Source organism: Gossypium arboreum, chromosome 4 (genome assembly GCF_025698485.1).
Source record: "Gossypium arboreum isolate Shixiya-1 chromosome 4, ASM2569848v2, whole genome shotgun sequence".
NCBI classification, from domain to species: domain Eukaryota; kingdom Viridiplantae; phylum Streptophyta; class Magnoliopsida; order Malvales; family Malvaceae; genus Gossypium; species Gossypium arboreum.
The window spans coordinates 14127167-14140556 of NC_069073.1; the positions used below are offsets into that span (position 1 = coordinate 14127167).

General features: G+C 31.9%; 1 protein-coding gene across 2 annotated transcripts; it reads right to left on the reverse strand.

Moving 5' to 3' along the window:
* Positions 1-654: 654 nt before the first annotated feature.
* Positions 655-5559, reverse strand: LOC108460535 (spliceosome-associated protein 130 A-like). Of its 2 annotated transcripts, none has more exons than XM_017760050.2 (4): positions 2412-5559; positions 1688-2179; positions 1427-1589; positions 655-998 (listed from the first exon to the last, which is right to left on the reverse strand). In XM_017760050.2, the coding sequence occupies exons 1-3, from the start codon at positions 5424-5426 to the stop codon at positions 1452-1454; spliced, it is 3645 nt and encodes a 1214-aa protein (XP_017615539.1). In that variant the 5' UTR covers positions 5427-5559; the 3' UTR covers positions 655-998; positions 1427-1451. The 2 variants fall into 2 exon arrangements, with proteins under 2 accessions (XP_017615539.1, XP_017615540.1); XM_017760051.2 differs by having other exon boundaries at positions 1451-1589; positions 2412-5553.
* Positions 5560-13390: the final 7831 nt, after the last annotated feature.

A 13390-nucleotide genomic window follows, 5' to 3' on the forward strand; every position in this document is an offset into this window, starting at 1 on the left:
GAAACTTCATCAGGTACTGTTCACAGATCAACCACACCCTTTTAATTTATTACCCAACTACATAATTAGTTAATATTCAATGTGACACTGAGAATATTATAGTTCATTAAATATTTCACTTTTTAATATTTAACATTTTAATTTCTTTTTCCCACACATGTTTCACCTTTGAATCTTGCTTGTAAAATCCTAAATAATTTCTGCAAATAGATATATTAAAACTCATAATTATATTAATCTTAAAATTTATTTCAAGTTAATAATCTTATATTAGTAATAGTGTTAAGATTTAATAAAACAGGTAAGTAATGCAAGATTTCTATGGTAATGTTGATTTGATGCCAATTTTAACCTTTCTATTTTTATAGTTTTGGTCCATTTTTTCCATCATTCATTTTCTATTTATCTATGACAATTTAACCATTGTTAAACTAGATGATGTTGGAAAGCCCGAATCCGCGCCTACTCGAGTCCTCAACAAAATTATATTAAAAAAAAAAAACTGCAATTATACAAACGAACCAAGTTCTTTTTTCTTAATTTAATTTTAAATTTTTTCTTTTTTCTATAATACTCCGGTTAACCAAAAATGAAATAAAATGATATAAAAAATAAATAAATAAATAAACCTGAACCAATGTTGCATGGGAGAAATTTAATTTGAGTCAATTCGACTATCAACGACGACTGGATATTTTCCTTTTAAAACAAAACCGAAGCGTGAACATCAAACTTCAAAATATATCATACAAATTCACAAGATGATCCCAACTAATTACAACAACAAATGTCAACTCTACGAATACTAACACTAATTTTTTGCTTCTAACGCCAACTAGTTTGTTTGATTATATAAAATTATCCCCCTCAGTTGCCTAGCCTTCTCGACTTGACTCGTTACCTCTCGTTTTCAACTTGACTTGCCTCGGGCAATTGCTCCTCACAACTGTGACACCACGACTGACTACCGGCAACTCGTGCTGACAACTCCAGGTACACTGATACACAAAGCACAAACTACCCTTCAATATGCAGTTATACTACTCGAAACGCTGATTAAACCGCCTAATTACAGTTCAAGCAATAACACTAAAGGCTAAAATACTAGGGAAAGAAGCCCCTGAACCATATCACATTCTTAAAATAACTTCCTAAACTTTGATTGTACAAAAAGAAACCTTATCCTCCAATTTTTATCCAGACAAGTGGTTAATTTGTTTCAAGGGTTTATTGCAGTATAAATTAAAAGTTAGGGACTTGTTCAAAGGCTTATTTGTGTGTAATAAAACCACAGGGGCTTCTCCGGATACTATAGTTAAGTTTAGGGTCTTTTCTTTGTTATTTTAGCCTACTTTAAACATAATTACGTAGATATAAACCAAAAATGGTACAGAAAGCCAAAAAAGGAGAGGGAAGGGAAAAGCACCTTAAACATGATGCCGTTAGCTACCTCAGATAATCTTGTTTCGGATTTCTTCAAGTTTCTTCAATATCTCCCCTGGAGTCCGATCCAACTCGTCTGCAATTTTTCTCTGCAAATCCAAAGGTAGGGTAGGAAACTGCTCACACAAATCCCCATCAATAACGTCCTGCAAAATCATTTCAAACTTTGAAAACCAGAACTAATAAAATTAACTACATCTGAGAACATGATGATCTGAAAATAAACATTTCATTTGAGGTCCACCTTGACAGGGAAATATGCAGATCTATAAGCCATATGATCTCGTCCACACAAGGGCGGGTGCTCCTGTCTCATATGCATCTCTAGGTGAGAAAAGAAGTCAACATCATCACGGGAAGTGAATGGAAGCAATGCCCCCAAGCTCCCCATTACTGTACCATAAAGAACACACTCTCCACCACCTGGTATCAGAGATGCCTTCTGCAAGCAAGTTACCACATCTCCAATATGGAACTGAACAATCTCCTCTACCTTGTTAGGAGCTCCATTGAGCCTTCCCTGTTCCCATTTTATCTTTCCACCGGTTGGGTCTTCTTCTATCTCATCTGATACATCTTGTGGTAGGCGCACAAAATAGACATTCCCAAACTTGTCTGCACCAGCCATGGTGTCGAAATCTATATGGTATGATGCAGTAAGCCATCTTGGAACAACATCATCAGCAAAAGTATACAGTTGATTTTCATCCCTTCTGTACTTGCAAAAATGGAATGACTGCAATAAAGGATCATATTTGTTATTGATCTAGAATAACCGACAAAGAAAGCAAACAGAAGAACACATAATCGGAGTGGACTACAGTTTTGGAACAAAGGGAGCATTAAAACTCAACTTCATCAATTTTTCAAAACCCATTTATTAGACGAGACATGCATACAAGATGTAAAGTAATTTTTAAAAGAAACTGATAAAGAAGTAAGAATTCAGAAAAAATCAGAAACCATACCTCTTGGATGTCCCCAACATATATTCGATCACGGTAAGTGTGGATAGAGACAATAGTGTTAGGGAAAAGCTTATTTTCACACTTTCTAAGCAATCTCTTTTTCCCCAAGTCATACAATCGGAGCACAGATCCTATTCCAGCAAGTAACCTTCCCTGAAACTGGCATAAAGCAAGAGGAACACCTTCCACTTGTGTCTTGTGCAAAAGTTGAAGTGACCTGCCATCTTCAAGAAACCTATAAATATGAATAAATCCCGCAACTAAGCTGTTTTTGGGCCAAAACTGCAGGCCCTTGGCAGTTCCAACAGCCAAGAGAGCTCCATACTCTTTATCATGGAAATTCACGGTGCATACACTGAAAGCAGCTTCACTATCCTGAAGCTCCAGAAGGCAAGTTGTGGTAGCAGTCCTCGGATCAAGAATTCTAATGCAAGAAACCCACTTGTTCGACTCTGCCTTTGGATAACCATACTGCTCATCAGAGAGGGGATCCTCTCTGTCCTCGTCATCACCACCATTTTCCATTTCATTCACATTACCATTACCATTTTCACCCATTCCAGCAGCCTCAAAGCACTCCTTTCTCGCAGCTTCACGCTCTTCTGCAGTATATGATCCTTGGTCGCTCTCGATAATTACCAATAATTTCCTCTTTGGTTGCATGACAAACCTCCTAGGAGTATACCTCAAAGGAATAGCAGTCTCATTAAAGGTTTCTCCAAGACGCTCAATGGTGAAAACCCTCAATGCATCCCCAGCAACAGCAACAACACCTTCAGCACACTGATCAGATGAAAATGAGGCAGCAAATTCGAGTGTCTCATAAGAAAGCGGAGTTAGCAGAAAATGTCCTTGATGAATATAACCAAGCCATGGCCGACTGGACAAGCAAAGAATTGCAGGTCGGCCTCTCACTTTAACAGAGAACAACTTTGGGGCTCTCAGCCCTAAGAACCGTGAACGGGAGTCAGAGAGCTGCCCTGTAACCATATCTACTACCGTTCGGAACAACACTCCATTCTGCAAACCAGCATTAAGGAAAAGATTGGCAGGGTGATCAGCACCATCCTCCCCACCAACTGATGCCTTAACTTCAAGGAAAAGGAGAGACTCAGGAGGCGAGGACACACTCTGAACACTCAGAATCTGCATACAATCATCAGGATCCAAAGACAATATACGAATTGTATTATCATATGAACCCACTGCAAGAAAACGGGATCTCTGTCTTCCTTCAGGAACAGGGGCAATGTCAAGACAAGCCACATCTCCAGACATTTCATGCTTCTCCACTTCCATTAATTGCCCAGTCATATCCACCTCAAAGTATATAAGCTCCCCTCCACTCAATGCAATAACCACTTGAAGCCCATTTGAGCCAACCTTAACAATCGTCCTTTTCCCAGGAGTTCTCCACTCATTAATACGCCCATCTTCCCTTATATGCCTGATACCATTAGGGTGGACTTGCATTAGTGAATCATCACCAATCAAGGAAACAGCAAGAGAAGGAGTGGTATCAAGAAAACCACTATCACTAACTTCTTCAACTGTTTCACCAATGGAAAGAACAAGAGTAGCATTGGCAAATGACACTACAATGTACGCATCAAAGGCATCACTAACATTCTTTTTCACCGTCCACACAGCACTCGGGACACCAGGAAGCTGTGAGACAGCCATCTCACTGATGGCCAAACCGGGCCTTAATATCCTCAAAGACGAACGAGGACCACGCCCACAGAGTGAAAATATCTGAGGTGTTTCTTCCTCAAAGAGATTAGCAATTTTCATATCCATTATTGGCATCAGGCTCTCAGCTTGGTCAATTCTAACTAGATTCTTAAGCCCTCTAGGCTGGAAAAACACTGGCTGGAAACCTTCTTCAGTTTCCATCAAAGTAGATGACGATGACTCAACATCAGGGTCATCTCCAATAGCCTGAAACTGATATAAAGCATGATTTCCAAACTCCGAAGCTGCAAATAGGAAACCAGTCTTCAACACACACATTGATGCTGTAACAGGAATTGTATCAAAATATTTAATCTTTAATTCTGTAACTCCTTCATTTCCATGTTCCAGTGTAACCTTAAAAATGTCCCCATATTCTGTCTGCAAAAGGAAGAAGAACATAGATTTCTGCTTATGAGTAGCAGCAGAAACAATCAAAACACCACGTTCTGCCGGCAAGTCAGCCCGTCTAGGAATGACGGCCCTAACATCCAGATGCCCCTGGTTCTTATAAATAACGAAGTTTTCTGCACAAACCAAAACCCCACTCGGCCCATCACCACCACCAGGTACCGTGACCAACATATTTGCCCCATTATCAACTTGTTCTGACCACTTCCTAGACACATGGTTAAGCCCTAAATCGAGTTCATAAAACGTCAAATGCTTCTGCGCCTCATTAGCAGCCTGTCCCGTGGAATCCTGATCAGCCTCCGAGTAATCCAATTCAATGGAAGCAAAAATAGGGTTATCGAAGCCACAATCAACACCACAAATTGAATAAACAATAGTATGTGACTTATGAGCTTCTAAAGGCGACGAAATGGTTAACCTAGCGGCAGTATCTCTATTTAAAACATAAACTAATTTCTGTTTCTCACAAGCACCAATCATTACAGCTCTTCCTTTGGGGTCAATAGCTAAGTACTGACCCGGGACAATCCGGCGACATCCAGATTTCCCAAAAGTTTCTTGGTGAACTTTATCAAAAACGTTCTTTTCTTTATTGTATTCAAGGATAACGATCCGACCAGAATCCGACCCTACTACAATATAGTCCTTTTGGGCGCCGGTTAGCCGGAATTGAGCTAAAGAACGTATGCAGCCAAAGATTTCGACAGAGTGAAGTGTTTGGAGCTTACCGAGATCGTCGGGACGGAGAAGGGAAAGGATCTTGCCACGAGCGACGACGATTTCTTGGACTTTGCCGCCAGAGAAGTTTCCGTTTATGGCGGAGACGATGCCGGTGGCTTGTTGAAGAGTTAAGTTGTAGAGATACATTGCTGGTTAGGGTTTTTGGTACATCCAAAGCTTTGAGGAGAGTGAATTGAGAAATGAAACGAAGACACAGTGAGATGATTTTTCCCTCTCATTGGTTTTTTTGGGTAAACGACACATATAGGCACCAACTATAAAAAAAACTTTCGTTTTAGATACCTAAAATAAAAAAAATTGCAATTTAAACATCCACTTTACATGATCTCTTATTTTAGTCACTCTGAAATCACAAAGAGAAAATAAATTAAAAAATCGATATAATAAAAATTAACCTTCAACTTTTATATATCATTAATTTATTTATAATTTTAAAAATTAACCTCAAAATTTCTGAATCATCTCAATTTAATCATTATTCTAAAAATTAAAAGAAATATATAAAATACATAAATATTTTTAAAAATATAATAATAAATTTAAAATATATAAAACTAAAAAGTAATCTTGACAAGAAATAATAATATATAAAATATATAAAATAAATATTTTCAAAAGAATATAATAAATAAATTTAAATTTTATATTAATATTTATATTAATATTAAATAAATATAATTATCTTAATATTAAATAAAATAAAATAAAAACCCCTCTCCCTCTCCCTCTCCCCCTTCCCCACCGGACCTCCCTCTCCTCTTCCCCCACAACTTTACACTTTTTGTTATCATCTTGAATGAGTTTGTCTCAATGGCTTCTTAGGAAAAATATAAGCGGAAGAGTTCATAGGCCTGAAACGAGAAAGCCAATAAGAAAACCCCATGGTGTTGTTGCAGATACTAGAGGTTCTCGGGAAATTAATGGCAACCATATCGAAACCTCAAAGCAAAGAGGAGGGGGAGGGACGGAAATGATGGTGGGGGAGGGAGAGAGGGACGAGGTGGGGTGGGGATTTTTATTTTATGTAATATTAATATAATTATATTTATTTAATATTAATATAAATTTTAAATTTATTATTATATTTTTGAAAATATTTATGTGTTTTATATATTTCTATATTTTTAAGATTTAGAATTAAAATTGAAATTATTTGTAAATTTTGAGAGTTATTTTTAAAAATTATGACTAAAAGTTGAAGATTAAATTTATTATTATACTGATCTTTTAATTTCTATGTTAGCTTCTCGTTTGTAATATTAACAAGAGTGACCAAAATGACTAAATTAAATAACATGAGTGCTTAATTACAAACTTTTTATTTTAGATGTCTAAAATAAAAATCTTTAATAATTGAGTGACTATCTATGCAGTTTACCCTTAATTTAATTAATAAATATTGTTGGGAGTAAATGCTAAAGTACCAAATATTTAAACCCTAAAATCCAAAATTTGAAGGGTCGAAAATGGATCAGGATTTAGAAAATGGCTTCTTCAAGGGTTTTTCAGCTCACTGTGAAGCCCACTATATATTGTAAACCATTAATATAACTATGAATAAAAGGGTAAATTATAATTTGATCATTGAACTACTCGAAAGTTTTCATTTAAACTATTAAACTATTCAAAAGTTTTTATTTAAGTTATTGGACTATTGAAATCGATGTTATATGACTTTTCCTATAACGGGTGACTAAGGCATTTAGCGTCAATGGTTCAGCTGTTGAGTGGGAAACAATGTTTGGGACCATGATATGGCACTTGTGGAAGAAGCAAAATGATTGCCTTTGAGAGTGTCATACGGCCTGTTGTTCAAGTGGTTCGGCAATGCTGGGTAGAGGCAAGCAGGTATGAGTGGGCATTGGCGTAGTGTTGAAGCATGGAGGACGGTGGAGGATGTGTTGGGTGGCAAGTGTCATTACAGAATTGGATGGCTATTAACGTAGACATTATTGTTGATGTGGATTCTGGAGAGGCCGCTATAGGATGGGTAATACAAGATGCTCAAAGAGCGTCGATTTGTGTTTTTATGAGGAAGATTGGCGTGGCCCCCCTACTTTCTACCAAGTTGAGAGCAGCTTACAAGGATTTGAAGATTGCACAGGGTAAAGACTATCAATTGGTAATTCTAGAGAGTGACATGGCTGGTTGGTGACATGCTAGATGATGGACATGATTGCAATATTTGATCGATGTTATGGTGGAAATGGACTGTCAAGATGCAATATACTCTAAGGGAGAATAATAGAGTAGGGGCAAAACCAAAAAAGAATTTAGGAAGGGTCAAAATTAAATTGTAATTTTTTCGATAGTAAAAATATAAAATTTAAAAGATTAAATTAAAATTTTATTATTTTTAGGGGGGTAATATGCAACTGCTAGCCCCCTTGATTCACCCTTGTAATAGAGTAGCATATTATATTGCCAAGTTATTTCATATGGAAGGCTTTGAACTCAAGATGTTAAAAGACCTTGTTCCAAGTTGTTAGGTAATCCTTACCCAAGATTCAACATACACGAGCATGTGATAATGTAAGATGCAATTGGATATGTATGTACTAGAGTTAATTAATATCTACTTCAAAATAAAAATTAAACAATCAAATTATTTTTTTAACTTCAATATGATTATCACTCCAAAAATATTTTTCGATGATCTTATCCATTACACATTTCAAAATTAATTATATTGAAATAAAAAGAGATAAATATAGAAAAATAAACATAAACTTTAGTTCAACGTGTACGCCACACATGAACTTTAATTTTGTATAATTTAGAATATGAAATTTTATTTTGATGAAATTTTTACAAGCCAATAATAATATCATTAAGATAGTACCATTATATTTATATACTTTTTATACTAACAATTATATTAATTCAATATAAAAATAAGCAAATTTATATATTTGTATAATTGAATGAAAAACTGATGTAAAGTTAATGTATACATTTTAACCATACACTTAAATTTATTAATTCAACAGCATGACAGTTACAAGAATTCCATCTCAAATTTGCTAAGTTATTATTAAAATAAATAATTAAAAAGGGAAAAATATGTCAATCAAATTAATTTAAAATATATATAATTGTAAAAATTTTAGTAAATTATATTTTAAAAATTTAAAAGTGAAAAAAAGTAATAAAAGTTCAATTTAAAAAAAAACTATTACCTTGTATATCTTTGAGTTTTATATCATTGTTATAATATTATAAACAATTTAAACTTTTGAAATATTATATAATTTATGTTATGAATATCTTATTAAGTGGATGTCTATCATGATTAAGATAAAATTTTGATGTACTTTAAATTCTAATAGTTATTAGAATTAAATCTCTACTTCTTTTATACTTCTTATACCTATAAATAGAGACTCTGACGAAGCATTGTAGTCACCCTTTTAGATCAATAAAGTATATTCTATATTGCTTTATATTCTCTTTGTTCTTTATTCTCCCCATCTCTCTTTATTTTATAGTACGTTATCAACACGATCTTGCTTAAAGTGATAGTTTCTTTTATCGATGATCAAATTTATCCTCCATGATTTTTAATTTCTTTGACGGCAAGATGCAAAGTTTTTATAGATGGTAAAAGATTTGATATCGTTATCCATATGGAATCAAGAATATTTTGGAACTATCTCATACCTTCTAGTGATTACGATGATGTTAAAGATTTTCAAGTATATTTTACTATGTTTTATTTATTGTTTATTATAACTGGAGACTAATCATGACAACATGCGTAGATAGATTTTGATTTGAAATCTCACGCATGTTTGTTATGGTAATTATGAAATAAAAAATCTATTGGGATGTTTATAAATCCGTTCTACTAAATTTGTTGCATTCTCCAAAGTGAATGTAAACATAAAGAAAATAAAAGATATACTCATGGACCACTAAAAGTGGGAACATAGTAATGAATAAGAGAACAATGAGAATTCTCAAGATAACTTTTCAAAGGGTAAAAATAACTTATATTATCAATATAATATGAAAAATTATTGGCCATATATGTGGCATATGCCCAAATATTTTGTTTCTGTTAATATTCTTTGAGGAATGATATGAAAACGTAGTAATGAATTCTATCATTACAGATAGAAAATATTTATCTTATTTCGTACTGAAACAAACAAATATTATTTCAATATTTGATAATACAAAATTAGTTGAAAGCTCCAGAAGAGCTAATATACCACTATCTAAAATGCACAAAATTTGTGATGGTTAATGCATTACTTTTAAAAGTTATTTGTAATGGATCTCATATTGAGATTGTGAATGAGGAAAAGATTATATTTCATATGAATAAAAAAAAGGGGGGGATTGAATTATTAATTTATAATATTTATGATATTCTTTTGTCATCATCCCTATTAAAGGGTTGAAAGCAAAATATTTGGCTGTGAAAGATCTACTCATGAGCAATAGAATATGATAATTCTATCTAAAGCTTATTAAAGTAGGATGCATCTAAAGTTGCAAGTATCTTTTAAAAATTGTGAGTATAATTCTACGTATTCAAAATAAGTTCTCAATTAAAATTACGTGGTAAAATATTACTGATGAGAACTTACAAGAGAGAAAACTTATGTATGAAAAGTCATTGGTTATGTAGCTATTATACACATGGAAAATAAGATTCACTCTTAAAGTTTGCTATTAATAGATTTTTGGGCATTTGAAGATTTTGATATATTCCCTAAAGTGAATATTGCATACAATTATTTGGAAATTATATTTATTGACTTGGTGGCATTATAGACTTCACATTGATTTAGACATTTCCAGTAGTAAATGTCACAATAGTACTTATATGTGGATACAAATTAAAAGGAATGATAATAAAATTATCAATTTGTTACCATTTAGTACAATTGAAACACATGCTAGAAGTTTACTAATACAAATGTGTTTACTACTTGGCGTGACCAGTTAGACCATCCTGGATCGTATATGATGCGAAAATTAATTGAGAATTCATATGGACATTCAATTAAAGAACCAAAAGATTCTTTAATTTAAAGAATTCTCATTTGTTGTTTGTTCTCAATGAAAATTGATTATTAGAAACTCACTAGCTAAAGTTGAGATTTAATGTTTTCCATTTCTAAAATGAATATGGGTCCATTCATCCACCATGTGAATGGTTTTGATATTATATGATTTTGGTATATGCATCTACAAAATAATCACATGTGTTATCAACTCGCAACCTGTCATTTGCGAGATTACTTGTTTAAATGATTAATTCTAGATTATGCAATTAAAACAATTCATCTTGCTAATGTTGGTGAGTTTACATCCCAAGTTTTCAATGATTATTGTATGTCAATTAGGATAAAAGTTGAACATCCTGTAACTCATGTTCACACACAAAATGATTTAGCTAAATTGTTTATCAAATGCCTCCAACTTATAGCTAAACCATTACTTATGAGAACAAAACTTTCTATTTCAGCATGAGATTCATGCTTGTATTGGTTTACATGTTGTACCATTAAGCCAATAAATTATAAATACTCCCCATTACAATTGATTTTTGGTCAATAGCCAAATATTTCCCATTTAACAATTTTTGGATGTGAGGTATCTATTCCAATTGCTCCACCACAACACACAGGTCATAATAAAAGATTGGGAATGTATATTTATATGAGTCTCCTTTTAATATTCTTGAGCAATTAATTCAAGATTTAATTGTGACATGAGTTGTCAGTTTTCTCAACATTAGGGGAAGAGAAACAATAACTTGTAATGAGTTAGGGGGAGAGTAATTGAACCAGAAGTTCAATAAGGATAACTCATTACAAGTTAATTGTTAGATGTATTTACAATCTTAATGAGAATAACCAAGTGTTATATACCATCTAATATTTTAATTTGAATCAAAGTCCCAGTAGGACAATCAGTTAGAATAAATAATAGACTGATCGATTCCAAAGATAAAAATTATTCTAGATGGTCATTTAGTGAGGCGAGTGCTCCAGAAGAGACCCAAGACATAACTAATAAGTAAAACTTCAGAAGAGATTCAGGTACCTGAAATTGAATTTTAAAATAATGAAAATAAGAGATCTCGATAAGTTATGTCAATTTGAGAAAATGTGGAACCAAATAATAAAAGTGGTCGACAATGATTTTGCATGCTATATTATTATTGAAATAATGAAATAAAATGAGGATCTTGAATAAATCTATTGAGAAATATAGATATGGAATAAATTGATCAAAATAGAAAGACGCAATTCAAGTACAATTAAATTTGTGGAGTTTTTGGACCACTAGTCCAAATATCTAAAGGTATAAAGCCAATAAGGGTGCAAATGAAATAGTTTTGTAAAAGCGGAATAAAAATATAAAGTTTTTCACTAAGTACTGGTATTGATTATGAAAAGATATAACATTCTTTTGTGGTGGATCAATAACCTTTATATATATTATTAAATTGATAATTCATAAAAGATTTAACTTGCGTCTAATGGTTATTGTTACAACCTTTATAAATCACAATATAGTAAGTTTATATTAAAATCCTTGAAGAATTTAGAATGCTAAAGCCATATTGAAATTCTAGAAATTATACATTTATATGAATTGAAATAATTTGAACATATGTGATAAATTTAAATAGTTGAAGGAGGATTATAAAATGATCCAAAATACCTATTTGTGTTTTTATATAAGAATCATGATTAAAGTTTGTTATGATTATTATTGAATCTCCTGAAGAGATCAAAATATATTTCCCCAAATTTCCTTTACTCATGACTTTTAAATAATGGTAATATAAATGCTTAGCAAATACATTCAAATAGTCATTTAAAAACTAGTATTCAAGATTGAGTATGTAGAATATGATAAAATATGTGATGTTTTCATGAGGGGGAGTAAATACGCGTTGTATTCTTTTTCCCTTAACTGAGGTTTTGTCCCATTGGGTTTTCTTGGTAAAGTTTTTAATGAGGCAGCATATTATGCGTAGTATAAATTGTGTACTCTTTTTTCTTCTACTTCTTTTATACTTCTTATGCATATAAATAGAGACTCTGATGAAGCATTGTAATCACCCTTTTTTATCAATAAAGTATATTCTATATTGCTTTCATATTTTCTTTGTTTTTATTCTCCCCATCTCTCTTTATTTTATAACAATTTATACATTATTAAAAAAACTGAATTCTTTTGAAAATTCAAAATAATATCATTCTAGATTAGAACCTCAGATAGATACAAAAAAATCAATTTTTTTTGAATTTTTAAAATTTTATATTATAGAAGTATTATGAAAATTCTCATAGAATTTTAAAATTAATATTTTCCTTGATATGTTCATTTCCATTCTATGGTCCGTGTTTAGAGTTCATGATTACTTTCTCTGAGTAAATCATAGATGATTAATTTATATATTTATTCTATCTTATATTAAAAATAGGTTAAAATTATATATGAACTTTGATTCGATCTTCAATATTATATGTAAATTCGATTTTGTGCAATTTTATACACAATTTTAATTTGATTCAAATTTCACAAATCAGTAGTAACATTATCAAATTAGTACCATTTTACGTTGATATTTGCATTCACCAACAATTATATTTATCCAATATGAAAATAAATGTATGTATTTATTTCTTTAAATGTTGAAATTGAATCAAAATTAAAGTTTCATATATATATATATATATATATATAAACCACAATTCTAGTTTCATTCATCTAATTACATTAAACTAACATTCATGTATCGAATGGCACATTAAACTTAAGTCGTGTATAAATATGATATTTATCCTTAAAAGTATAATCATATTGATATCACAAATTAATTGAACACTAACTCAATAAAAAAATAGCTAACAAAAATTTCTATTTATAAAGTAACAAATACAACTACAATAGTGTTATTATTTTCTTATATTATTATATAAAATATGTACATAATTATTTAAAAATTAAATAAAACTACACGATGAAGATTTCAAAGTAGATATTATGATTTTCAATTTTACTATTCCAATTCCAACTAAAACAATATGACATTTTATACCATACCCTAGAAATATTAA